At 38.4% G+C, this 27,616-nt stretch overlaps 1 protein-coding gene across 5 annotated transcripts; it reads right to left on the bottom strand.

Moving 5' to 3' along the window:
• Window positions 1-376: 376 nt before the first annotated feature.
• LOC119731829 (early endosome antigen 1-like) lies at window positions 377-26,128 on the bottom strand. 5 transcript variants are annotated; one of them, XR_005271491.1, is made up of 38 exons: window positions 25,929-26,128; window positions 25,112-25,162; window positions 24,277-24,450; window positions 23,910-23,914; window positions 23,610-23,667; window positions 22,880-22,939; window positions 22,266-22,323; window positions 21,842-21,948; window positions 20,856-20,942; window positions 20,313-20,324; window positions 19,408-19,466; window positions 19,050-19,190; window positions 18,087-18,192; window positions 17,219-17,356; window positions 16,522-16,659; window positions 15,874-16,043; window positions 15,142-15,235; window positions 14,700-14,753; window positions 14,343-14,444; window positions 13,846-13,974; window positions 12,962-13,096; window positions 12,231-12,359; window positions 11,660-11,794; window positions 11,026-11,124; window positions 10,517-10,624; window positions 9,965-10,051; window positions 9,424-9,588; window positions 8,849-8,926; window positions 7,856-7,939; window positions 6,932-7,069; window positions 6,579-6,668; window positions 5,579-5,710; window positions 4,287-4,472; window positions 3,520-3,703; window positions 3,079-3,133; window positions 2,460-2,679; window positions 1,716-1,978; window positions 377-1,661 (listed from the first exon to the last, which is right to left on the bottom strand). XR_005271491.1 is itself a non-coding variant. In XM_038205104.1 (38 exons), the coding sequence occupies exons 1-38, from the start codon at window positions 25,974-25,976 to the stop codon at window positions 1,856-1,858; spliced, it is 3,939 nt and encodes a 1,312-aa protein (XP_038061032.1). In that variant the 5' UTR covers window positions 25,977-26,128; the 3' UTR covers window positions 377-1,855. The 5 variants fall into 5 exon arrangements, 4 of the variants coding, with proteins under 4 accessions (XP_038061032.1, XP_038061031.1, XP_038061033.1 ...); XM_038205104.1 differs by adding an exon at window positions 11,498-11,569 and having other exon boundaries at window positions 377-1,978; window positions 11,732-11,794; XM_038205103.1 differs by having other exon boundaries at window positions 377-1,978.
• Window positions 26,129-27,616: the final 1,488 nt, after the last annotated feature.

The raw sequence follows: 27,616 nt of genomic DNA, 5'->3' as shown, positions 1-27,616 counted from the left end.
AATCACTTTTGTTCAAGTTTGACTCCGTTCATGAACGTCGGTGGCATGTCATGACTCACTGGTGAAAGCTTATACATGTACCATAATGTGTGGGGCACGGTGCGTGCGCGCATTGGTGCCATCAGTGTACAGTGACTACGCATTGCAGTGTCTCACCCAATTCGCTCTTTGCACGCTCCCGCCATAAGCATGCAGAGCCTCGATTTGGCAACTTTACACAATAAAAATAGCCGGTTCAGTGATTCCCGTGTCGGGGTTCAGTGATTCCCGTGTATACACGGGAATCACTGAACCGACTTTATTTATTGTGTAAGTTGCCAGATCGAGGCTCTGCATGCTCATTGGGGAGCGTGCCGAGAGCGAGTACATGGAGGGATTATTACCCATGCCCAGCCTAGGTGCCTTCCATCGTCAATAGAATTATAAATGTCATCACAAACTTAGATACAATAACCAAATGTAACAATGGTTATCTTAAAAACTTAAAACCTTGAGTATAAAAAGAAGTGACATCATAATGAAATGATACAGTATTTAGCTTCGTAATACCTGAATTTCCTGACCACCTCAAAGGACAAAGTGTCTTGATTAAAACTACGAATTTCTCTTGGGTAGAAATATAAAACAATCTCAATATTCATGCATTTATAACTAAAAACAAGCTTCATTGTGTCCAGCTACAAAATAGAGGGGAAATAATCTAAAAAGTGTTGTCTCCTGATAACGAACAAAGCACAACTGTTCGAAATGTCGAAACTTCATAATCAATTACTGTACAATAATACATGTGATAAAGGCATGTATGATTTTACAGAATTAATACCGAGACAGCCATTCCAAATAAAATAAACAAAAATGTAGGTCTATATAATTATTTCAACAAGTCCTCATTTATCAAAGATTAAAGTACAATATGCTCAGCTTCAGTCCAAGAGCAGCCACAACCTACAGAAGCCTTGCCTAAATGTAGTTTAATCCAATACATGTAGAAGCTTTACTCGTATAAAAATCTTTACAAAAAATGCTTCATGCTCTGAATTGTCTACGAAATCTTTCAAAAGGCAACACCTTTACTGTGCATGTAACAAATGAGAACTGCTTTTTATTGATTGGTAATGAGACAGTTTGATTGCTTTTAGTCTATTCGACAAAAAAAGAACCTAAAAATGCAGAAACACAGTGAATACTCATATCAAATTTTGATCAAAGCAAAAGAAGTTGGCACGATCCGAGAAACAGATGTCACAGTGACACTGTTTCTTGTAAGAAGCTAGAATCTTAGCTCTGAGTAACGGCTGTCACAGACTCTAACTGGTTTCTTGTAGGAAGCTAGGATATTAGCTCCGAGAAACGGCTGTCAAAGACACTGTCTGGTTTCTTGCCAGAAGCTAGGATCTTAGCTCTGAGTAACGGCCGTCACAGACACTGACTGGTTTCTTGTAGGAAGCTAGGATATTAGCTCTGAGTAACGGCTGTCTCAGACACCGACTGGTTTCTTGTAGGAAGCTAGGATCTTAGCTGTGAGTAACGGCCATCACAAACACCGACTGGTTTCTTGTAGGAAGCTAGGATCTTAACTCTGAGTAACGGCCGTCACAGACACCGACTGGTTTCTTGTAGGAAGCTAGGATATTAGCTGTGAGTAACGGTTGTCAAAGACACTAGCTGGTTTCTTGTAGGAAACTAGGATCTTAGCTGTAACAGCTGTCTCAGACCTGGCTGGTTTCTTGTAGGAAGCTAGGATCTTAGCTCTGAGTAACGGCCGTCACAGACACCGACTGGTTTCTTGTAGGAAGCTAGGATATTAGCTGTGAGTAACGGCTGTCAAAGACACTGACTGGTTTCTTGAAGGAAATTATGATATCAGTTCTGAGTAACAGCCATCACAGACTCGGACTGGCTTCTTTGAAGATGCGATTGTGGCAGATTTGGCAGAGCACTCATTACAAAAGATGTTACCACATTGACGGCAGTGATGCTGTGGAAGAAGAGGAAAAAAAATTAAAAAGCATTAGGCCAGCAAAAACAAGTCTCCAATTTCTGGTCAGCGCGCGCATCGCCGTAGCCATGCACGTCTGCAAAATGAAAAAAGTTTTTTGTCAATGGAAGATGATGTCTCAAAAGTGCCTAACTCACTGGTTTTACTGGAATCCTGGTGCTGCACAATTTTAACGCGCTTTTAGAAGGGATTACGATCGAGTATAAGCTGTAAGTGGCCTCTCTGGGCTCCCATAATTTTTTTTGGGGGGGGGGCCTCACATGGACCTTTTTTGCAGTCCTGAAGGCCATCTTTTTTTTCGAAATAAAGGTTGGGGCCAATGCAATTGAGCTTCCCTGCAAAGAAATTTGCACAGGAAGCAGTTCACCAGTCACATCACATCATGCAATTTTCTTGCATAGTTCCACAGACATTAAGTAACTGACAGAGAAAATGTAGGAAATGAGATGGTACTGCCTACCCTTCTGACAGTGACAGAGAAGGCCTTTTCACAGGACATACAGGTCTTGACCTCTGTATCATCGGCCCATTTGCGAGCCATCTGCTTGGATTGGACAATCTGTAGGTTCTGGTTCTCTCGTCCTAGTTCATGCATTGCGGCCTGAGCATCCTCCAATTTCCGACGAAGCTCGACCACTTTGCTCTGTAGCTTCTCCACGTCACCTTCACTAGCAAGGCATCTACAGACAACAATTTGAAATCGTTCTAGTAACTTGTCCTTGTAATAATAATAATAAAATAATTTGGGAGGCTAATCATCCTTACTGGCAGCTGGGATGCTGAATTGCGAAGGACGCGGCTACAACGTGGTCGAGCCGCGTCCACCACGTTGTAGCTGCCGTCATCGACCCATCTATGACCAGGGAGCACAGCCTAAGATCAAAAGTGTTTGATTTTTGGTGGGCAGTAACTTGTTACAAAGGTCACACGTTCATATCCCATTCAAGTCAATTTCTCGACTCAACATTATACTGAAAAAATATTTGCTGCTAGTATTTATAGAGAGTGTGTAAAAAGTGCTCAGTATTTGTTATTACAAAAGATTACAGTTTGTTAAAATAATCTGCTCATTCCCTTACCTTTCCAGAAGAGTTCTTCGTTCATCCTGATTATTCTGAATGGTTGCTTCAAGAACTGGAAACAAGAAATAATAATAGCTGAGTCGTTAACATGTTTTCCTATTTCTCACTTTTTAATCAGTGTATTTCCACGTTTGCCAATCCTTGTATAAATCCCATTATTATTTATCCCTGCTAATGTTTGTCCATGTCTGTCCACCCTTTTATCAACGTGTCTACCCACCAGCTACTTCTCCTCTCAGTTCATCCACTACTTTCTCTAGTTCTTGTTTCCTAGTATCAGTCCTTGTTTGTCCATGTCTGTCCACCGTTTTATCACCGTGTCTACTCACCTGCTACTTCTCCTCTCAGTTCATCCACTACTTTCTCTGGTTCTTGCTTCCTAATATCAGTCCTTGTTTGTCCATGTCTGTCCACCATCTTATCACCGTGTCTACTCACCAGCTACTTCTCCTCTCAGTTCATCCACTACTTTCTCTAGTTCTTGTTTCCTGGTATCAGCTTGTGACAGATCGCTTCTGAGAGTAGCCAGGTTTTCATTCAGTGCACTGAGTTGCATGCTGGACCGTTGCTCTAACTCTTCTGTTTGTCGCTGTAAATCTGCCTTAGCTTTTTCCTCAGTTGCCTACAACATCAAACAATTACATCTACTGAAATGTGATGAGATTCGAATATCTGAATGGTGGAAGAAGCAATATTAGTAAGTTTGCGGTAGCACTATGTACATGTCAGAGATCTTTGCATTACAACCATTTTATTAAACTCGAGAGTGGAAGTGTCAAAAACTGTTCCAAATTTGAAGGAGCGTAGTCAACCTTTCATGGTTAGACAAATACCCTGACATTAGTGCTGCTGTTAAGTCGTGTTGGGAGTTGCAACATATTCTGAAATATAGCAGACACGAAGACTGTGCAGAGTACTTTGAAGGACTAGAAATATGAGTGTTTGGACCATAGAGCTATATGAAATGACTAGAGCACTGAATCGATGTCCAAAGTGATGCCTGCTGGGCACATCCTTGTTTGTGCACAAACTCTAAATTTTTACAGCTTTTGTATGGCTATTTATATATCTGCATTGGTATGCACACTTTACAAAATTTGTTTACCTCAGTGTGCACAATGTCTCAACAGTGAAGACACGGAGGATATTTAATTCCACGATAAGTTCTCACCCCTGGCTTTTGTGCTCCTGTGTTTCTCACTTACCAATTTATTCTGCAATGCAGCCGACTCATCTCTCAACATTGTCTGTACTTTGTGTGCTACTTCTTTACTCTCATTGAATTCCACCTCGGCTTTAGCTAACTGTGTCTCCCTATCCATCAACTGGGATTGTAGGTCCAGCTTCTGTTTGATCAGGAGTTGTTTAGCTTCCTGCATGGCTGATACTTCCTACAATCAAACAAGACAAGCCCATTTAGGAAAGCAATCATCCCAAAAAAATTCTCTCGAAGTTGCGGAAAAGCCATTTTGTAATAACGTTGCAGGTATTTGATGCAGATTGGTATAAGTGAGGACTCCACTAGTGCCAAGACTCCAAAACTACCATTGCAGTCCATAAACCAATTTATAGAAGTTTGCCCCCCCCCCAAAAAAAAGCTTATCACACTGGCAAAAGTGTACATCAACCCACTAGCAACTGTACTACATCATATTATATTGTGTTTATTCTCTGAAAAATCAATAAAACTAAAGAGTGCTAGGGGGGTTTCGGAAGTTTTTCTTCAATACATCAAGAGTAATACCCCTCAAAAAGTAATTATTTGTCCACCTTCTCACAGCTGATGGGAGGGGGGTTAGATTGCTGTGCAGTCATTTTACAATATGCATGCGACTTTTATCATCAATAGTTCACACTTCTGTCCGTGAATAACTAATTTTCCTCACTCAAATCAAATTGTGACTTGCTGGCTTCAACATTTTTGCAAGAAAAACTCTTGTTGGAAACTCATTAAGGCTAAGCACATGGTTGCTGCATCTTTTGGACAATATAATTCCATGACTTTTCCTTGACCAAATTACAAAAATCCATGACCTAGTTCATCAAAATGCAGATCAGAACTGCTGTACAGAAACAGAAAAACAAAACAAGGCAATAACATCTTTCGAAATGAAATGCTTGTATCAGGGATATTTGTCGGCTTTTGTCGAGTATAAAACTCAGTTTTCCGATGTTTTACAATGAATATACAAAGGTTAACATTTTAAACAAATTACTCCTCACTAATTCCTTGACTTTTGTCATTTTTACAAATTTCCAAGATATGTCGAGGCCTGGAAATTGAAAATAAAATGCCATGACTTGTCCAGTTTTTTCCCAGGCTGCGGGAACCCAATAAGCACAATTCTGAAATATCAGGCAAAATGATATTAGCTCTTAAAGATACATTACAAAATGTCAATCTATTAAATGTTTGAGGCCTGCATCCCATTCAAAAAGAACTGGTACGATTTCAATTCATGTATTCTTTGTTGAGATGTTTGCGATGATTCCCTACCTTCGCTCTGTCTTCCTTTTCATGTTGGATTGCTGTATGCAACTCAGACAGCTGAGCATTCAGTGAGGATTTAGATTCTTCTAACTCTCCAATCTTTCCGTTCAACTTCCCGATTTCGGCTTGCTTGGCAGTCTGTTGATGAAACATATTATGATTTATAGATGAAATTCTAATGATGTCATAAATATTGCATTTAATATTTGTTGTCAAATTGAGTAGCAGCAAAAACATTCAGTGCTTAGAAATGGGCCGACTGTTACTCATAGTGTGACCTCATTGAATGTCCTCCGTGGAGACATATAGTCCACAGCCACTGAGAATCGTGAGACGTTCTGGAAATATGAGACGGAACTGGGCACATGCCGTAGTGGAGAAAAATGAAAAAACTAATTGGATTTGATTTCTTTTCATAATTTTCAGTTTATTCATATTTGTAATCTTTGATGTGTTTACTACACACATGTCAAATATCTAGTATAAAAATGTAGAATAAAAGTGTTTTTAAGGAAAGCAATTAGCATCTTTCATTTTCACGTATACACACAAAATTTGAAACTTTAATGATGAGTGCACACTTGTCACAGCCACACTTGTCATCAGACTGTCTGATTGAAGTGCAACAAACAGTGTTGTAAGGAGAATTTTATCATCTTTCCTAATATCTGCAAACCCTCATTTCAACCTCTGCCCAGTTCTGTGTCATTTTGCCAGAACGCCTCACCATTATGGGTCGGGAGCACTGTGGGAGCAATGGTATTTGCACTGAGTAACTTTGTAAGATTGGCTAGAATTGGTTATATATTCAGAGAAAAAAACGTAACTGGCACTGTGTGAAGAAATTGTAAAAGTCTGTGCAGGACACGAAGGACAATTTCTTGTTTAGAGTTATTGTCTAGGTCTTTGACACTAACAACTACATGGGAGCATGATGACAATAGACAGCCGTAACCCTTGATGCCAGTTTGGTTTGGAGACGGCATCCGACACACATCATACTTACATCTTCCTGCTTCAAAGACCGGAATCTTCCAAGCTCAACCTTCAACTCTTCATCTAGTTCAGCCACTCTGGCATCCAGCACCATTTTGACCTGCAAAATCAAAAATAAAATATTTAATTAACAATGGTCTACATTTTACAACATCAGAAAGTGACATTCTTGCAATGCCGACTACTGCTGCTGTGTAGGCACACCAAGGGCTTATTAACCTTTCCCTTCAAAATTTAAGATGCTGATAGGTAATGTCAGATCCTCATAATATCTACACTTCTTCAGGTCATTGTAGTTTACTCAGCAGTACATAGCAGGTGTTTTTTGGACAGGTGTACTGGGGTTAGATCAATGGTTTTTACCTCCTGTAATCCTTCCACGCTGCTCATGAGAGATGCCTCACTCCCTCGGACTTTCTCCAAGGAGTCTTCAGTCTTTGTCAAAGTGTCGTGGAGGTTCTCAAGCTCCATCTGAAGAGCTGTACACTTCTCCTGTCCATCCTAAACAATGCAGACAGAGACATGTAATCCAATTCAATCATTTCATTTCATAAAACGGTTGACCATGCAGTGACTGCTTTTCCCCCCATGTTCAATGCTGCATTTTCAAAGAATGCCCTAAATGAGGAATTCTCTGCAACATTTCAGAAATATAAAATAAATGCACAGTATAGCCACCAGTGGATTCAATTGCTTTTATACAGTTATTAAAAAGAAATCAGAAAGACAGGTCACAAAAAGTGAGCCCTCTCAAAAAAAAAACAGTTAAGCAACAACTTGAGTTAAAATAAATCAAATAAAAATTAATTTACGGTCACTATTAAAAACACAAACACGCACTTTCACCAAAACTCAGATAAAAAAAATGACAACATATGCACTTTTAGAAAGTACACAGATAGCAAGGCATTGAATTGAAAAACAAGTTAAAATAATAATAATAATAATAATAATGACCAATAATTGGGTATTAGGGAGACTTTCCCATAGACTTGTACACACATTTTTTTCCAACTTTAATGACCCTTAACCCCCATTTTACCTTATCCTACCCCCACAAATTTCTGTAGGTTTACTAACTGGACGACCAGCAATCAATCTAGCCTATTTGCGATGATAAAATGTTGCCTCTCAGTAGGGGATATGGAATGAAATGTCTCCCTCGTTCGACGTGTCTCCCAAAGGTATAACTTATGACGCTAAAGTGTCTTTAAACTTTCCTGTTCATGAGTACTTAAAGTGATTAGGGGTGGAATAATGCACCCCACCAAGAGGATCCTTTCTTACCCTGACTTGTGACTGAAGTTTGACCACTTGTGATTCATAGTTGCGACACTGGTCACATGACTTGGCAATCTCTTGCTCCAGAACCTATCAGAGAGATAAAATAACATCAGCCCTGGTAAGGTAAGTCCCGGGTTCGAGTCCCATCCAAGCAAGCTGGGGAGGTTTAACCCCAAGCTTGCAGACTGCAGTGAGTATACACGGCTTGTAAAATACAGTGAAGGTCAGCAAAGGTCAAACTTACTCCATCAGACACAGGTCACCTTCATTAACCCTAAAATTGTCCAATATAGCACTTTATTTATCCAACAACAGAACAGTGCTTCTTAAAGGGAATATACAACATTTGCTTTCGCTGTAATTCAGAGATGGATGGATTTGGGGGTTAGTTTTTTATGGGCAATTGTCATACTGACTTGTTTGAAGTTTTGTGTTCGTAGATGCTGGAAAAATGTTCCTGTAGTCTGGTCCCCACTTAAGATGAAATGGAGTAATTTATAGACGTCAGGGAATTATAAAGTCAGGGAACCAGTCTAGCTGGCTTGTACCAGTTCATAGGTGTTTAATCTATTGCAAACAAAATATAGACTAACTAAAGATAGTAAATTGGGGCCAGTATTTGAAAAAAAAGCCAGTTTTTCCCAATGATGGTCAGTCGACCAGCATTGGAAGTTGATGCAAAAAATACCACTTTGAAAATGACAGCACACCAAGTGCAACAATTTCACAGGATTCTTTGGACTGTCATTCACAGTCTAGTAAGGTACTTCGTAATAGTTTGGTAGTTTCTTTTTATGTTTGAAAAATGTTGTATATTCCCTTTAAAGATAATTAAAAAAATATGCTTACCACATGCAAAGATGAGCCATTAATTCATGCAAAGTACAGTATACTTTTGAAAATTCAGGAAAGTTCATACAGATTTTTCTGGAAAGTTTCCATTACACACAACAACTTTGACAATCTTCTAGAACCATAAATGACTGCTTATCTCACCTCAATCTTCTGCTGTAAATCCTTCTGTTGATTCTCTTTACTCTCCAACTGCTTCTCCAACTTGCCACACAGCTCAACCTTTCAACAAAGAAGTGAAAATTACTGCATGAAATCAATCTTCCCACATTGTTTATACTTTAATGCCTCACTCAGAGTGCAATAACTGATGACATTGTATTGTAGCGTTATAAAGCTGTGTTCTTACAACACAACTGATCATTTGAAGAAGACACTTCAGGAGTAAAAAAAAAATATCAAAAACAAAAATATAACTAAACATCTTTAAATGACGGACTGTTGAAGCGATGTAATATCTGACAAACGGGCAAAATACAGTAAGTGTAAATATACACCTTTATATATAGGTTTCCCCAAGGAGAGATAAAATGATGGCAATGTACGATTTTCTCACATTTCTGTACAAACAAATTCATCAAACCACACTTACAAACTTACATGTATTTCAGAGGATTGTGGCTGGTAGGTTTTTATTTAAATTTGCATCTATGACACAAAAAGTTTGGATAAATTTTTAGAAACTTTACAATTATTTCAGATGCAAACTCTTTTCATACCTTTTGAGCAATAGTTGCTTCTTGATCAGTATTGAGTTTCTTGAGAGAAACCACCACATCTTGCTCCACATTAAATTGATCCTGCAACTCAGATTTCTCGGTCTGTAGACGTTCAAGGCGTTCAGTCAGTTCAAGAACAGATTGCTCCTTGGCAGCTAGATTAGTCTAGAAAAGAAAATTCATCCGACATATTCCTGACTTCATTAAAGTCTTCTTCAACAAAGGTGTATTCACTGAACGGTATTCACTGAACGATGCATTCCTTTCTATACAGATAATGTCATGCTCTCAGATTCCAAAAGTCTGATTTCTCCTTAAAGTCTGAAACATCTCATATCTAGTCTTCATAACCAGAAAGTTTGGTTCACATTCGTGCGGATTCAATTTTAAACATGGCAAACATCAAGAAAAGACTATTTTTCAAGGTAATTGGAAAAAAAGGCATTTTTCAATCATAACATCAAACTTGAAATCTCTTACTCATAGCATGGAGCAAATATTCAGTTTTAATTTCTATGAGTATTTACAACCTCATTCCTACCTTAGTTTGGCTGAGTTCAGTCTGTGTGGTCTGCAGATCAGCGGTCAATTTCTCTACTTTTTCCGCAGCTTGTACCAAAACTGCAGCCTGTTGATACACAAATGGTGCATGAAAAAACACTGGTATAATATCTAGATTTAGAGTTGTCAGTCCAGCATCGATAACTTTGTTTTCTTTATCAAGAAATGTTCAAAGGACAAAACAATCTCTAATGCTGGTACTGTTTTCAAGATTTTACTGACTTGTATTAGACTCAGTGCATGAACAATAGATGGGGCCATGTGAGCATCCATGAGAGGTCCCTGTGAGGTCACAATGTGTGCGCTACTGATCTCTACTGATACCTTTTGTTGTTGTAGTAGGAGCCCATAAGGAAATAATGTACAACTAGATACCTTTTGTTGTTGTAGTAGGAGCCCATAGGGGTATAATGTACAACTAGATACCTTTTGTTGTTGTAGTAGGAGCCCATATAGGGGTATAATGTACAACTAGATACCTTTTGTTGTTGTAGTAGGAGCCCATATAAGGGAATAATGTACAACTAGATACCTTTTGTTGTTGTAGTTGTGTAGATTCTTGCTCTTTCTGCAGTAGATTCTGCTGTGTTGCTGACAGTGATTCCTCAACAGATTTCTTCTCCTCTTCAAGCTTGGCCACCTTAGAGTAAAATGGTAATTCAAATCGGTCGTAAGAGGAAATTTGTGTTGGTGTGATGTAAATTCAATATTGAGTTTTTACCCTTGACTGACATATTTTTTATATTTTTCTATTCTTATTAGTGGTGACATGTCCGCACCTGTAAAGCAGGAGGTCGTGGGTTCGAGTCCCACCAAGTAGTTTGTGGCTTTGTTTTCAACAAAACCTTATACAAATCATCAATACCGACACCGTGCTGCAAATTCATGTGTTCTTTTGTATCTCATCGCTGAATAAAATAAAATGAAAATTGATGTGTACTAAGAAGTCTACAAAGTTTTAATTTAAAAAAGAATTGTAAAACTGTGTTTTGTTCCTTGTTATTGACAAATGTTGTATATTATCCCCATTTTGTCCTGTACCTGTTGTTGTAGCTGTGTTTGTGTCTGTGCCAGTGTCGTCTTGGTTGAGTCCAACTCTCCTTGTAGTCCAGAGATTATTGCAGCATTTTGCTCTTTTGTCTAAAATAAAAAAATAACACAAACTGACATTTTGCATATCCATATTATAATGAACATTATGCATGGAAACTCTTTTGAGTATGATTTAAACAAAATCGTTATGATTTTTCAGCTGATACATTGGCATAATGTCTTCAGCAGGCATCATTTGGAGCCAATATATTTTGTCAGAAAAAAAACATTAAACCCCCGCAACTTTAGTTTTATTTTCAATATCATAACAGTTATTGCTTTTTGTAACAGCATTTTCTTTGTCCGTTACCTTTGCCTGTAATGACTGCACCTGACCATTCAGCTGTGCATCTAACTCATATCCCACTCACCATATCAAACTCACCACTGTCACCCCTATAACTCACCACATCAAACTCACCTGTTGATATTCTCCAGCCATCTTACTGTATGCATCTTCTTTGTCCGTTAGCTTTGCCTGTAATGACTGCACCTGACCGTTCAGCTGTGCATCTAACTCATATCCCACTCACCATTTCAAACTCACCACTGTCACCCCTATAACTCACCACATCAAACTCACCTGTTGATATTCTCCAGCCATCTTACTGTATGCATCTTCTTTGTCCGTTAGCTTTGCCTGTAATGACTGCACCTGACCATTCAGCTGTGCTTCTAACTCCCTCTTGTTCTCTTCAACAAGTGCTAACTGACTAACCTGTTGGGGAAAAATGCAAGTTGAAATCCCCCTCAAAAAAACAGATGAAACAGCTGAGTTATGAATACGTAATGATGAAACCAAGGATTCCTAAAAAAAAAAATTAACAGAGAAGCTTCTAATCTCCAAGATTAAAAAACCATGAAGAATTTTTCAGTTTGAGTAAACTAAAGTCAAACATCACAGACAAAACTCTCAAAACCAAACAAATGCTGAAAAGTTCAACCATTGATCAGGTCAGCATTTGAACATTGAGTGTAACAATTTTACTTGAATTGGAAAATGAGACATGCAAATTATTTTGCTTTAATATATTTTTAACAAAATGTGAATCACACAAAGCCAGCTTTCTGGCTCAAACCATAGGTCCAACCCAAACGTGCCTGAAATTTGTTCATACAATGTATGTTACTACTACTTGGAATATTGCCATTACCTTAGCCTGTAGATCATTTTGTAGCAATGAATATTGATGAGTTGATGACGTCAATTGTTCTTGAATTGATGTTTGTTTGACATCAAGGTCAGCTAGCTGGTCCTTGGTGCTTGATAATTCAGATCGAGTCTGAGAAAAAATATCAAGATATAGCAGTCAATTCTAGTGTATTGAGGGCATCTAGAATTCAAAAACATCGCTTGAATGAAAGCTCACATCTCCCTCTTAATAGTAATATACAACATTTGTAAACATCAAAAAAATATCAAATTATTATGAAATACTTTACTTGACTATACATGTAAGTGAATAATTATCGTAACCATCATGTGAAAATCATGACGCCCAGTCTGCTGTAATTTTCAAGAAAAGTTAAGTTTTTGTATCAATTTCCAACAATGGTCAGTTGGTATTTGAGGAAAGACAGTTTTTTCCAAAGATGGTCGCCCACCATCATTGGGAAAAAAATAACTTTTTTCAAATACTGCCCTCAGTAGTTTAGTCCACATTTGTTTTGCAATCGGTTACACATCCGTAAATGAGTGCAAGCCAGCAAGTCTGGTTCCTGACCTGACAATTCCCTGACATCTATACATGTAAACCGCTCGGTTTCGTCTCAACTATTGATAGGGAACCAGCCTACAAGAATCTTCTGAACTTTTTTCTTTTTTTCTTTGGCAGTTTGTGCATTATTCTTCTACATCTTGGTTTTGTTGGTCTATTACTCTAACCTTCTCCAGTTGTTCCTGTAGCCTGTTGACTTCCTGTTGTTTATCTTCCAATCCTGTCCGAGATGTTCTAAGATGACTCTCAAGATCTGCTCGTTGAGTTGCCATGGAGGATTCCATAGCAAGAAGTAATTCTCCCTGATACACGGAGGAATATGATTGAGTCATTCACAGTACAGTGCACCACAATAAGATTTCAAATCTACAGTCCACATAATTCCTACACAGTAAAATCTAGCTAGGTCAAATCTCAAGGGAATGGATAAAAAGACAAATTTAAGGTATACGGAGTTGGAGTTAAGCAAGGTTTCCGATTTTTCTAGTCATGGCATCTACACGTACAAATGTACATAAATGGCTGCCACCATAGCTCACTATGCCTGGCCACGAAATGGACATGTTATTTGGCTCACTTTCCTGCTTTCTCTTCGGGATAAACAGATTTTGAGTTATGCAAATATGAGTTAACAGGAGTTTACTGTAGTAACCTGCAGTTTATCATCCACCATCATTATTTAAGTGTGATATACAATGTATCAAGTGTTATACATATGCATTCATAAGCCTAATATACAAACTCATCTTTACCGACTAAAACAATTCAAAAACTCAAAACCCATGCATCCACAAAAATGTAAAACTGCCATGCTTTGAGCAAAAGTAATACCAGTTTGCATGTGTTTGAAGACTGTTTCCAATTATGCAATTTTGAAGTCATTTTTATTCCAATTTTGGCAAAATAAAGTATGTGCTAGAAAATCAACTGTAAGTCTTGAAAAATGATTGACGAACAGGGTTTGAAAGTTTGAAATTTGAAATCTTAGTATGAATTCTAATTGTCAGTAAGAGTCTTAATTAACTCAAATAATATCACAATTGAACCGTACCTTAATTTTGAGATCAGACTCGGCATTTGCCAGTTTTTCTTGAGTTGTAGTCAGTTTAGTTCTTGTCTCCTTCAAGTTTGCCTCTGCCCTCTCATGCTGTGTTGTCACACCCTCAATTTGCGCTTTACTCTGCAAAATTGATTAAACAAAAAACATTGTTTTACATCCTTCATTGATATTATTCCAATGTTTTTATGCGTCAATGTACTTATCATATAAGTAAACCACACATCGATTCACAAGGAACAGTAGATGAACAATAACAAAGGAAGTTCTGTAAGATTCTTATCTTATTTCTTTCTGCTACTATAACAAAGGGCTTCTTGTAGTCCAGGAAAATCCACAGCAACAATGGGTTAATAGCAAAAAAGATATCACCTTGCACATTTGGTTTAACGGTCCCCCACAGATTTGTACTTAGCTAAAAAAAAAATGCAAATATATGTTTTTTGTAAATCAGCTCCAAGTCATTGCACAGTGTACTCATGATGCCTTACCTGTTGTAATTGTTTATGAAGATCTTGAGTTGCTGCTCGATGTTCCTCTGTCAATTTCTCTTTGTTCAACTGCAGCTCAGATAGCTGATCTTGTAAGCTTTCCTACAACAGAGAACAAACTCCAAATATTGAAAATCAAAGCACAATTAAAGAAAACAATAGAAAGTGTACAATCCAGTCAAGTCCAAAATGTTTCGTTTTGATAAAAAAAAAAAGTTCACTTGAATTGAAATTACAAATATTCAATATTTTTCAAAAAAGCAGGTCATCCCAACCAAGGAATAATAATTGACAAATCTTCCTTAAAATTTGAACAATGTTCATTATAACTTTGTACAAGAAGCAGATGGCACTTACATTTTCCTGCCTGAGTTGCTGTATTGCTGTGGATATGCCTTCTCCAGCTTCAATCTAAAAAAACATCAATCAAACCTTTTCAAAGTGCGAATTTTACAAATGACCATTAAATCAAATTCTCCACACAAAAACATTGAACTATTGTAAATTTGGTGCACAGTACGTGGATGGTCAGTGTTATTACCCGAGGACAATGTCGTGAAAGAAATTCCTGTCTCCAAAATGAAACCAACGTTTTTATCATAGTAGTAATAATGAGTAACACGTTAAGTACAAAATTAGACCTGATAGTCAGTTGGAAAGTGGCCTGGGTAAATACAAAATTGTCAAACGTTGAATACAAAAGATTTGACACAAACCAAATGGTGCCCGCCTATTGTAGCCCCAATATCTCAAGAAGGATTAATTCCTTTATCTGACAATCTGTTGGCCTTGTCTGTACCTTGGCCATTAAGTCTGCTCTCTCTCCTTCCAATCTCTCTGCTGCATCTTTCTGCTTCTGCAACGACGTCTCCAACTCAGCAAGTTTCTCCTGTCTGTCGTAGCAAACAAACAAGTAAACTTCTCAAAGATTTGAAGTGGAAAAAACATTCCGGACAGCTAAATGTTAGGACCGAGGACAACAATGAAATGACTTAAAGGCACATCATTTGCAAAAAAATCAAAAATGAAACTGCTAAAATATTATGAAATATCCTACTGGATTGGAAGTAAATAATAAGATCATGATGTCAGTGTGCCTGGTACGCTGTCATTTTCGAGACAAGAGGAATTTCCATCATTTTCTTGAGGTGGCTTAACATTGTGCTGTCATTTATGCAGTTCCTTTTCAAAAACTGTAATATCCACTGAGCTGAAACTTCAACAGGTTAGGATTGTGACATTTTCTTAGAATTGTGAGTGGTGTTATTATTAAAAATGAGCAAAATACATGAACAGCAAATGATCTTTATATGCCTTTAAAATGAGGAAACTCAACTTTTCTTCGGTACCCATATTTTGGATTTAAACATTTTTCTTGGCATGTCCCATGACATTTGTTCAAAGAACCTACTGAGGACTTCACCTCAGGTCCTCAGAGTTGTTATCTCAGGTAATCTTATGTTCCAAGTCCTCTGTTGAGGAAAGGTTAAAAACAAACAGACACAAACTGCAGCTAGAGTGAAGATCTTACTTGTCTGTGAGTGAGCGTTGTTGGTCTTCTATCTGTGACTGACGTTCTCGTAGCTGAGATCTCAACTCGTCGTTACTCATACTCTCTTGCTCATATTGCTGCTGTAACATGTCCAGTTGTAGCTGGAGATCCGTCACTTGGGAATCTTTCTCATTCACTGTTCCCTCAGTCTGGGGAGAGGGGAGCATTTGAAAATAAACAATGAAGAAATAAACAATTACTATTAGTTAAGAATGACCTGTTACATTTGATATTATTCTCTTGGGTTTGGAACAGTATGTGGAATAGCAGGCAAGGTGGTGGTTGGTTTTTTTTGAGGGGGGATTTTTACAGGGACGGAGCGTAATATAGGCAAACATAATGCATGTAGTCATTACAATTGCGCATGTGGAATGGTTATTATAATTAAAACTTAAGGATTATCAATTTCCAAGGGTTGTAAATGCAAATAATTCCTGTGAAACATTTAGAAACAATCACAATACCTGTCACAGGTAAATCACATGCCAAGTCACAGAGATGAACAATATCAATGGAATGCCTTTGTCACATGTCATTTGAATAGCACCTGACTTGACATGTGACTGGCTGACTTGTGCTGGGACATCTGAGAACATTTGACAGACTGGACTACAGCACTGTAGATACCTTGGCAATCTGTAGCTGAGCTGTAGCGAGTTGCTGCTCTAGCTGTCGATGCTGCTCCTCTGACATCTGTCTACTGTCTGCTAACTGCTTCTGTATCTGGGATATCTCAGTCTCCATCTCTGCTTGAGAAGCTTTGGACTAAATAATCCAACAGAAAATCAACTGCAATTGTATGATCAGGGCAGTTTCATTAGGTACAAAATGTTGCTTAACAAATGCTCTAACTCAGCTTAGCCAGGCCCAAGCAGTATATACATTGCATGACATTTCATCGGATAGCCTGTTTTTGGTAAGTAATTTTGCCCTGTGCTTAGCACAGATTTCTACTTGGCAGCTGCATGAATCAACCCCATGAATTTACTGAACAATAAGGAAGTGTGGTCATAACATTTTAAAACTTAGTCTTGGTAATGAGGTAATTTAGCTGGTAACATAATGTTATAAATATCAGGATTCAGTCAGAAACAGCACTAAGACATCATTCCAAACCTGTCAACATTATGACAACATCATTGAAATTCAAGAAACAGTTGTCAAATAGAATTCAGAACTTTATTTCAGTAAAGAAACAATATTTGTCAATTTGTGTACTTCAAATGTGCTATAATTTCACCAGTAAAAGATTATTTTTAAACAGTTTTCGTCATGATGTTAGCCTAGTCTGGAGATGGCAGGACAAAGACGATGTCACTGTTACCTGTTGAAGTTGCTGCAGCAGCTCAGCATGCTGACTGTCTTTACTTGTCACCTGCTGCAGTTGCTGCTGCTTAGTAAACTCCAATTCCTGCTGCAGTTTGCTACATGCTGACTCTTGATCTTGCAAATGACTGCGTACCTGAAACAAAATGTAAACATTTCATTCACAGACTTAGAAGATCTCGACCCTGACTCCTATCATCAGCATTATCCCACACCATAACACAACTTCATACAACCGCTTAGTGGAATGTATTGCTCAGCCAATTCCTATGGTAAGCAAGAATCAGTTGGTTCAAGTCACAGTCTGAGAACTCAATCATTATTAACCCTGACCTTCCTCAATACTCCAAAATCAACCAGGTGAATTTGGAGGATTGAGGCTGTATTCCATTGTTAAGCCAGTTGATTTTGGAGGATGCATTGTGTCAAGGTCTTAAGCTGCGCGCTGTGTTGCTTATACTCCACCATGCATAAATTATGCTGAGCTTATAGGAGATATCATCCGCACTGCTTCTTGACATCATTGGCTATTCCTCATTGTATTACAGTGATTGGTGGAGGATTTTGAAGGATTGAGGCAGTGGTCACCCCTCCACCGAACTGCTCGTTGTAACAGATGATTTTGGAGGATTGAGGCTGTATCCATTTTTTACATTGGGGATTTTTCAAATTGGAGGATTTTAAAGGACTGAGGATGAATCCTAGCCAAAATGGTCTAGGCGGTTAGGTCATGAAGGGTTATAGTACAGGACGACAGTGGTCAAGTTATTAGGAAACGTACTTAATGAAATTAGGAAATTTGGGAAAATTTAGCAAGTTTGGAAAATTTGCCTAAAACGAATTATCCATCTGGTCTCCCAACTTACTTCATTGAGTTGTTGGGACATGGCGACGTTTTCTGCCATCTTGGCTTCTAGTTCTTGTTTGACTGCTTCATTGCCACTACTGCTGTCAGCAACAGATGCTTGTAATCTGCAGGAGAAAGGAAAACGATGGGTGAAAAGAGGAACAAGTGAATAGCAAATTCATTAATTGTCTTGCAAAACTGCATGTATGGAAGCCCTCATCCCCAATCAGAATCTTTGCAGTTCTGTGAACATCTTCATAGAGATAATGAGTAAACAGCCTAAATAAACAAATTTTGCAAAATGATAATAGTTAAGAAAGCTAGTTTTGGATTCTGAATGGTAATTACGATCAACTTTTTGTTATGATAATGATTCTTGTAAGTACTCAGAAAACCCACACAAGTGCACACTAAAGAAATTTCAAGGACTTAATGCAGGTTTTTCATACATAAAATAAATGTGGAGTGCGTAGCCCCGTGGTCTGGAGCATGGAAAGTTGTCATTCATTGCTTCTCTCTACCCAGGAGTACATGGGTACCTGTCAGGGCAGAGATGGTTATTGTGATTGATTTTAGCTGCTTTGCACCGAAATAGCAGATTTGAGCTTTATACTCCCCAGGGAGCTGTCTTTGGAATGTTTCATTGGCCCAATGAGCAGGGTAATAATGATGTAGTACCTTGAGCACCAACAACGATGCATACATGTGCTTTATAAATACAAATTAATATATTATTATATCAGAGATTACCTCCAGCAGGTATGTGTGAAAGCCAACATTTGACGTCTTGTCACTTACTTGTCATAGTCAGCCTTGAGTTCTTCATGTTTCTCTTGTCACTTACTTGTCATAGTCAGCCTTGAGTTCTTCATGTTTCTCTTGTCACTTACTTGTCATAGTCAGCCTTGGGTTCTTCATGCTTCTCTTGTCACTTACTTGTCATAGTCAGCCTTGGGTTCTTCATGTTTCTCTTGTCACTTACTTGTCATAGTCAGCCTTGAGTTCTTCATGTTTCTGTTTCAGTTCATTCATCTCTGCTTCATTGGCTAGTGACAACTCATCCATTAAGGTTTGTACGGAGACTAGTTCCTTCTTGAGCACCATGACATCATCAGCACCAGGCCTGCAATTAAGTATATTGAATACCATGAACAATGTGTTGATGTGTGAAGTGAATAACGACAAAAATCTCAAACAAAACCCAACATTTTATTGAAACATTTCTGTGCACAAAAAAACAACGTTCAATATAATATCCCTCTATCTCAACTCTTTTCTCTAAAGCTGAATTGTCAAATGCTATAAAGGAAAACCATTCATTGAAGGACTGATTTAAGCACCTTTGAAGTAGTTGAGACTGGACTGCCTTCATTCTGGAATCTCTGTCTTGAAGCTCAATCTGTCAAACAACAATCAACAGGAATTGATGTTAATTGTTTTCTTTTTTAGTGTAAACAACAATTTCAGAATCCTTTCAGGATAGTACGATGTGACCTACTATTTGAGGAAAATTAAGAGGTAAAATGTGCATAAATAAACAAATTTACATTAATTACTGATAATTACCTACATGTATTTATCACCACTCACATGCAATTAGCCGCACATTACTATGAAACAAAGAAATTTGGCACTGTATTTAATACACAGTCCATGATAAAATTGTTCTTCAATGTTATTTTAACAAAACCTGCCGTTAGGGTTTGATAGGTTGAGTTCTGTTAGGGTTAAACAGAACAAAATGTATACATTTACATAACCAAAAAAAAGGTTTACAAGTACATCACATTTACACACACAAAAAGACAACGACTTAGCCACGTTAAGTAAAAAAGCCTTTTTATGGTCACCTTTTCAATTTTGGAAGCACTGTTTTATTTGGCAGTCGTTGGTATAAGTATCATTTGGAAATCAGTATGAAACCAGACCATAGATTCTAAGAAATATTATCAACTCATTTGAAAATCTTACTTTTAAAACTCTAAGCTATGCAAACAGAACAGAAAATGAACTCAAAACATCAGATTACTCATCATGTGCTGTTATCATACAAACACACAACTTTCAAAAGATTAATTTCAATTAATTTCACTGTGCCACCACGTGAAACATATTTTATCAAAATCAAAAACAAATAATTATGTTTAAACACTCAAAATATCCACTGCGTCCAACCGGCATGCAACAGCATAAAAAAACACGACAAACAACTACTCAGCTTTGTTGATTTGAAATAACTACTTACTTCTGTGGCTACCTACAGAGTGAGGATGGAAATATAGTAAACTGAAAAGAGTTCATTTCTATTTAGCAAACATACTGAAATTAATCTTAGTTTTCTAAACTCTGAAGAGAAACGGACCTAAAACCTGTAAAAGGGCTACACATTTCTCACTTCTGGATCTTTCAAGAACCAACCTGTTTCCTTCAAAGAGATTCACGTGGAGTTTGTCTGTTAACCTTTCTCCCTGGCACTGGACAATTTCAACCATCATTTTTCTAAGTTCTATTATTGTTATATAAGGAGAACCTGTGGTAAATATTAATGACAGTGAGGAAATGAGACTACACATGTTGTTGTCCACTATTAAGTGGCTCGGCATCATGGCAAAACCTGGGTGGTTCATCACAGTGGCACAAACCCAGGATCAAAGTGCAGGGATGAATTCAACCTGTGGTTGCCAAACTCCACAAAAGGTGATTTGTTTTCAGTCATATTACAGGATTCAGGATAATTTCTCCTGAATCCTCTGAAGTGGATTTCTGAGCTAGATACACTCATTCTCACCTGTGTTTGCTTCATGGCTTCCTTCAAGCTGTTATGCAACGTCTTCTCCTCATCCAGACTAGACTTCAAAGTCACCATCTCAGTTGCCTGCAATTAACAAGTAAGCACACAAAAAAGCAATAGGTTTAAACATCTAAAAATGGGAGTGTGGGCTGGTGGTTAGGTTCCATGACTCATGATCAGAGGTTCGAGTCCAGCTGCTGGTCATATGTTGTGTCCTTGGGCAAGCCACTTCATCCCCACTTGCCTCTCTCCACCCAAAAGTACCCAACATTAGCTGGGGACTAACCTGTGATGGACTATCTAGTATAGGGAGATTATAAATATTCTCAGTCATTTCATGCTACGGAAAACAGAGATAAATGCCAGCCTGATAGTGATGAGTGACGCTCACTTAAGTTTAAACATCTCAATGCTATATCTGGAGTGCTATATCCCTGGTCTTATTCCAGCTTTAAGTACATCTTTAGTATTCAATTACAGGGTTGAGCAGCCACATTCCAATCCTCTGATAAGCATGTGTGTACCCTCTAAATACCTGCATTGGAGTCTTTACTGATTGGGGTTTGCATCCCCCTATGTATTCCACATAGTGGATACAAGCATATATCAGGCTTACTGGTAAACACAAGTCAACTCAACCAGTTAAGGGTTAACTTCTAGATTCACTTTTTCCCTCTCCAGCACTAATCATTCCAAGTTGATGTCCTCTGCTTGTCATAAAAACTGTATGGTGTAATTTGCCAAACAAAATCAGAAGCTATTTTTGGGGTCGTGCCACACCCACGCAAATGCCGCATGCGATCTTAAAGACGAGGCATGTGTGCATTTTGGCAGCCGTATTGGTGGAAGGAGCCGAGAGCACGTGCGTATTACCTGAGTACAACTGGTGCAAGCCTGGTGCCACCGCAGAAAATATTAATTTGCAACATTATTACTCTCAACATTTAACACTTCCCATGAAGTAGGATCCATTGTTTTCATACCAATGAGGCTGCTTTCTGCTCCATGGCATCTTTGACAGTCTTGTAAGCTTTAGCATTCTCCATGGATTCCGCTAACTGCTGACGAAGTAAAACCACCTCAGACGACACTAAGAAGAAAAATGCAAAAAATGATACAGAACACCAACAATAATCAAAGAAGTCAAATATCCTTGATTCATTGTTAACACTATTCATTTGCTATTGTTAGGGGTAAAAGTGTTCTCACTCAGCATTTTGTCAGGGACATAAAATTCAAATAAAAGTAACCGTTCAAAAAATAAGAATACAAAGTGTCTACCCACTGTCCATGGCTCTCCAAGACATGCTGATTTAATTACCGGTCAGTTTTTTTACTTTCTTGGCAAAGAAAAAGTTTTGTTATACTTTTAACCTTCTTGTCTTTCTTTAATTTCATAATACTTACACATTGTTCTGTCTTCCTCTGCTCGTTTCATGTTCACATCTCCTCCACCAGCTGCCGACTATTCAAAACAAACGGAACATCATTCCAATTTACAAACAATATATATGTTCATATTGAATGCACACCCAGTATTTATCCAAACTATGGCATCATCCGCATGGCTGTCAGTATGGGATGACACAGTGGCTCTAGTCACTTTGCCGTTAGTGCAAGTGCGATAGCAAGCTGTTGTCGAGTAATTCATTCGTGGCCTTTCATTATTTCTTTCCTAGCACAGCTAGGCCATCTTGGCTATATAAGGGGACATTTCCTACGATCATTGTTTCGAACACTTAGAGGTGTGCCAAGACAGAGACCAGGAAACTAGCAACATTACACATAATGACGTTCTGAAATTGTAAATTGTTCTGATTATTTCCAATATTTTTCAAAAAGTGCGGGCTCTTTTCTCAATGAGAAACAAATTATTCACATTTTGCAATGACTAATATTTCATCAGAGTTGCAACTCACATGTTTGTGACTACCATCATCAACACATACTGATCAATTCAATATCTGTAACAAGAAAATAATAACTGACTTCAGTTGTTGCTTTTTTGACAACTCCCTTACTTGGCCTGGCTGTAGTTTGTCCACTTCTTTTTTCAGTTCCTCAGAATACCACTTTTCCTCCTAAAATAGAGAATCAAATTCAATTTTTAGATGATGACAACATTTTAACAAAGGAACATTGTTGAATTCCTTCATTTCAAACTGCCAATCCATTTCGTAACTTTTATAGAAATCACACCTCATTCATATGATACACATATGCCAAAAAAAATGTGTAATACATGAACATGCAAGTACTCATTTCCACATGTTCGTAACCCTAATCTGCCAGACACAACACAGTGCATCAGGTGTGGAAGTCTGTGGGACCTTGCTGCGTTGAGCCATCAACACCAGTACATCAACAGCCAATTCTGATCTAGTGAGAGCTAGTCTAATTCAACAATGACACAGCTGTATCCTGCTGCAGTTTGCAAGCAGAGTGTCTTTAGAAGGAACTTCGGCCTTCGGAATATCTGACGATATCTAAGTGTTGAATATTGTATTTAACAGGGTTTCAGGCAAAATACCTTTGAGGGTAAGAGTGAAAGTACTTAATCAGACTCAACAATGTTGCAGCCTCCCCCCCCCCCTCCCGTAAGTTGTCTGCTCTTACCTCAGTGTAAGTAAAGTCATCACTACTTATAGCCATATGTTTGTATTTCAGAGCAGTGAGTCTGTAACCCAAACTGTTCATACCTGATCAGATTTATTTAAAGTAACATGAACATTAATTCAACCATCCGTCTACCTTCAATGAAACACGTAAATCTTCCAGTTCTTGTCTGAGTGCCAGCACATCTCCATCCCTGGTGACATAGTAGACACAATTAGAAAGAAGTGCCCTTGAAATATGGGACTGACATAATATTTCTGACTTGTACAAACACAAAACCTTCATCTTCTCCAAATACTGTATAAAAAAAAATGTCTCTCTGTTTATAAAAGCTGTCTAGTTTAACCAACTAATTCATCTATCTCACACACAGTAATGTAAATGAACATACATGGTTTTGTGACTCAATGAAACTGTAGCAGAAGTTATGCTTACCTGTTCTACAATGGAAATGTGGGAGGTTGATCATCAGGTTTATCATGCAAAAAAGTAAGGAAAGAAATAAAAGTTGTTATGAAATGGAAAATTCTTGTTTGAAGCATGGTTAGACTACTGACTGCTGATAATTTTTTTTTTAAACAAAGAAGTTAAACAACACAAACTAGAAAAATTGCCTAATGAATATAATCTAAAGACAAAATGAATATGATCTAAAGACAACCTGAAATGGCCACGTCTGAACTACCTAGCCACAGCTCACAGCTAGCCACACGTGTCTGTGGGAATGGATTTAGCCACCTCCATAGAACCACGTATAGTTTTGTAAGCCACAGCCAAGTCATTCAGACACAACATGACTAACCACTGATGAGTGCTGTATGGATGGTTCCATTATAGGAGCAGGGGTGGCTTTAGGGGATTGGCTAGGAGGGGCAGGAGTTGGCTCAGTAGCTGGTGCATTGTGAACTGTCTCCCAGTGCACTTGGAGCTGCTCCGGTGAAGCCAGGGTCACCATACATACCGGGCATATGAAACCCTACAATCAATGCAAAAGACAAATGTCATAATCAGTTTTCCATTTCATTATCATAACAGAATACTTAAAGGTAGTCTAGACACAATGGTTGATATTGTGCTTGTGATGGACTTGTGAGGACTTGTGAGGACTTGTGATAAACTTGTGATGAAATGTGATAGACTTGTGACGGACTTGTCATGGACTTGTCATGGACTTGTCATGGAGACGTGATGGACTTGTGATGGACTTGTGGTGGACTTGTGATGGACTTGTGATTGACTTGTGATTGACTTGTCATGGACTTGTCATAGACTTGCGATGGAGACGTGATGGACTTGTGAGGTCTTGTGATGGACTTGTGATGGACTTGTGATGGACTTGTGAGGTCTTGTGATGGTCTTGTGATGGACTTGTGATGGACTTGTGAGGTCTTGTGATGGACTTGTGATGGACTTGTGATGGACTTGTGAGGTCTTGTGATGGACTTGTGATGGACTTGAGATGGACTTGTGATGGACTTGTGATGGACTTGTGATGGACTTGTGAGGTCTTGTGATGGACTTGTGATGGACTTGTGATGGACTTGAGATGGACTTGTGATGGACTTGTGATGGACTTGTGAGGTCTTGTGATGGACTTGTGATGGACTTGTGATGGACTTGTGATGGACTGCTTATACCTCTTGTTCTCCTGCAGCTTGAGAGTCCTTTTGCGGTTGTCCTTTGTTGCCCTGTTAAGAAAACGTAACACAAACAAAGATATTTTAACAATTAATAATTAATGTTAAACACTTTCACTGCAATATGCACCATTTGTTAACAGAGCAAAGTTCTTCTACAAGAACACGCATAAGTTGTGCGAACATAAGGGAATGAATGCATGACGACTAGCAATCACAAAAGTGATCAAGGCCAATGTAATTGTGCCCAAAACGCAACACACCATGAGTGCACAAAACCTCTCGATTATCATGGTATCAAATAAAAAATGTGTAAAAAAATTGTATTTCTACCAAAAGATACTGTTCAAAATTACAAAAAGATAGGATCATTAAAAAAAGAATCAGGCTTAAAAGAAAATTGCTTAATTTAGGTAAAAGAAATCATTTTGGAATGATAAAAACATTCTTAGGATCAAAATGAAAGAGGGGTCCGTTACTACACAATTGCCGTTAAATTGGCAAGTAGGCCTAGGCCTAGGAGGACATATTTGTTACTAGTGGCTATACAGCAGCCATGGCATAGTGCCATCTTCATTATCTTCATCAGCTATAGTCATGTCTCATGATAGTTTACCGCATTGCAAAAAAATAATAGAAATGTATTTAACGGTAGGGCAATTCCATGCAAAACAGTTAGGCCTACTAACGTACTAGTACTAACGTTTAATACTGGTTACAAAAAAATGTAAGGCAGGCAGTGACTTCAAGTGTCGGAAATATACGACTGACACTATTCCAACTAACGTAACTCATCTCTATTCTACTAATGACTAACCTCAACTGCATCTTTCGTCCTTTTCTTGAACCTTTTCAAGGCTTCCATTGTGACTCCTTGCAGCTGCTGCTAAATGGGCACTAGGCTCACAGTTCAAGATGCAATTTGTCTGAGGGAAAAACCTTGAAACATCGAGCTCTCAAGTTTTATGAAGGGGTGGAGCTTGTGCGTCCGATAGCCACGGCTGCAGCTGCACGACAGAGGGCGCCCTTTAGCGGACTCCAAGCTTGATATTAATTTTTTCTCTTTTTTTTCGCGTCTCATCAATAACCATTAGATATGGTGGTCAGTTGGAGCGAAAAGAAAAGAAAAATCCAAGCATCTCTTTTTCTTTGGAAGTCTTCGGAAGAACTTCAACTGTTGTACCTTAACTACCATGTGTCCAAATATTAATAATAATTATAATAACAATCTTATAGCGCTAAATCCTTCAAAATGACGTTCAAGGCGCTTACCAATCATTAAAAAAATAAAAACATGAAACAACTTTTACAAATTACATATTTTTATAATAATATATTAGTCCCATATAGGGGGTACTAAGCACCACACCTCCTCTGTCCCATTCATATTACCCGGCCCAAGCACCTTAAAAGGGAGGAAACGAGGCAGTTCCCTAAGTCTTGGCTGCCGAGATCAGCCAGACGAGCGCCGTACACTCGTAGATCTGGATCGCAAACATTATTCAGTCTTCTTTCGGCTAAACTAATCCACGAATTCAAGTGATAATGGATTGATTAGTTATCTTGAGTGATAAATTACTTTCCTAATTCGAGCTATTTTAATTTGGAATATGCGACGTCAAAAGTGCTGATGCCACTTTTCCTAGTTCCGGGGTAGTTTAACCCGTTCCAGATCGCGCGTCCGGTCAAAAACTGCTTCGCGCATAAAAAAGCAGCTAGGCCTACGCGAGCCAGAATCACCCCAAAGAAAGCAGATTTTCTGATAACGTATTACTTTAGTTTTTAGAAATACATGTACAGTCATTTTAAGAGAACTCCAGTAATTTTTAAACAGAGAACTTAAATGTGTTTGAAACTTTCGTCTGCAGCGCGCACACCGACCGATAAACCTTGCACCCCGTCACATCACAACACTTCTCATTCTTATCGACTACCAGCGTGTTGGGTCCGAGTACACACGCGATTGAGAACCGTACGCAAAAATATACATTCAGTCTTTGGCGCATTTTCAAATACTTGAAACTCTTCAACTGAATATCTCTGTGGCTGAACGCGTGCGTTGAGAACCCGGAGATTCGAACCAAGGCCCTCGGGATCCCTGGACAACGAGCTTATTATCCGTTCGCCTATTTTGTGGTTCACCGTAAACTAAATGAGTTTATATGAGCGAGACAAGTGGAGCATTGTTTGGCCCATCTGCCCTGGTTTATGGACAAAATATTGAAGATTGCGATTGCAGAAGAATGAACATGGTGTTTGATTTATGTCTGTGAATTGTATGCCACAGTCTCTTGTTTGCCGTCCGGTGAACAACGTGTATATTTTTACCCCGCCAATGAATACTACAACAATGTACTTTGGTAAAGGAATCGCATGGGCGGCCCGGGAAAAACTTGTCCTTTTAATTTAGAAAGATGCAGATCCTCAATCTCCGTCACTATTTCATATATATTATACTGGCGTCTCTTTTTGGATAACGAACAGTGGGTGTTTTTTTTGGTTTGG

This window comes from Patiria miniata, unplaced genomic scaffold (assembly GCF_015706575.1).
Source record: "Patiria miniata isolate m_02_andy unplaced genomic scaffold, ASM1570657v1 HiC_scaffold_24, whole genome shotgun sequence".
Lineage (NCBI taxonomy): Eukaryota > Metazoa > Echinodermata > Asteroidea > Valvatida > Asterinidae > Patiria > Patiria miniata.
The sequence above is the reverse complement of the archived record's forward strand: the minus strand, read 5'-3'. Positions and strand labels throughout refer to the sequence as shown.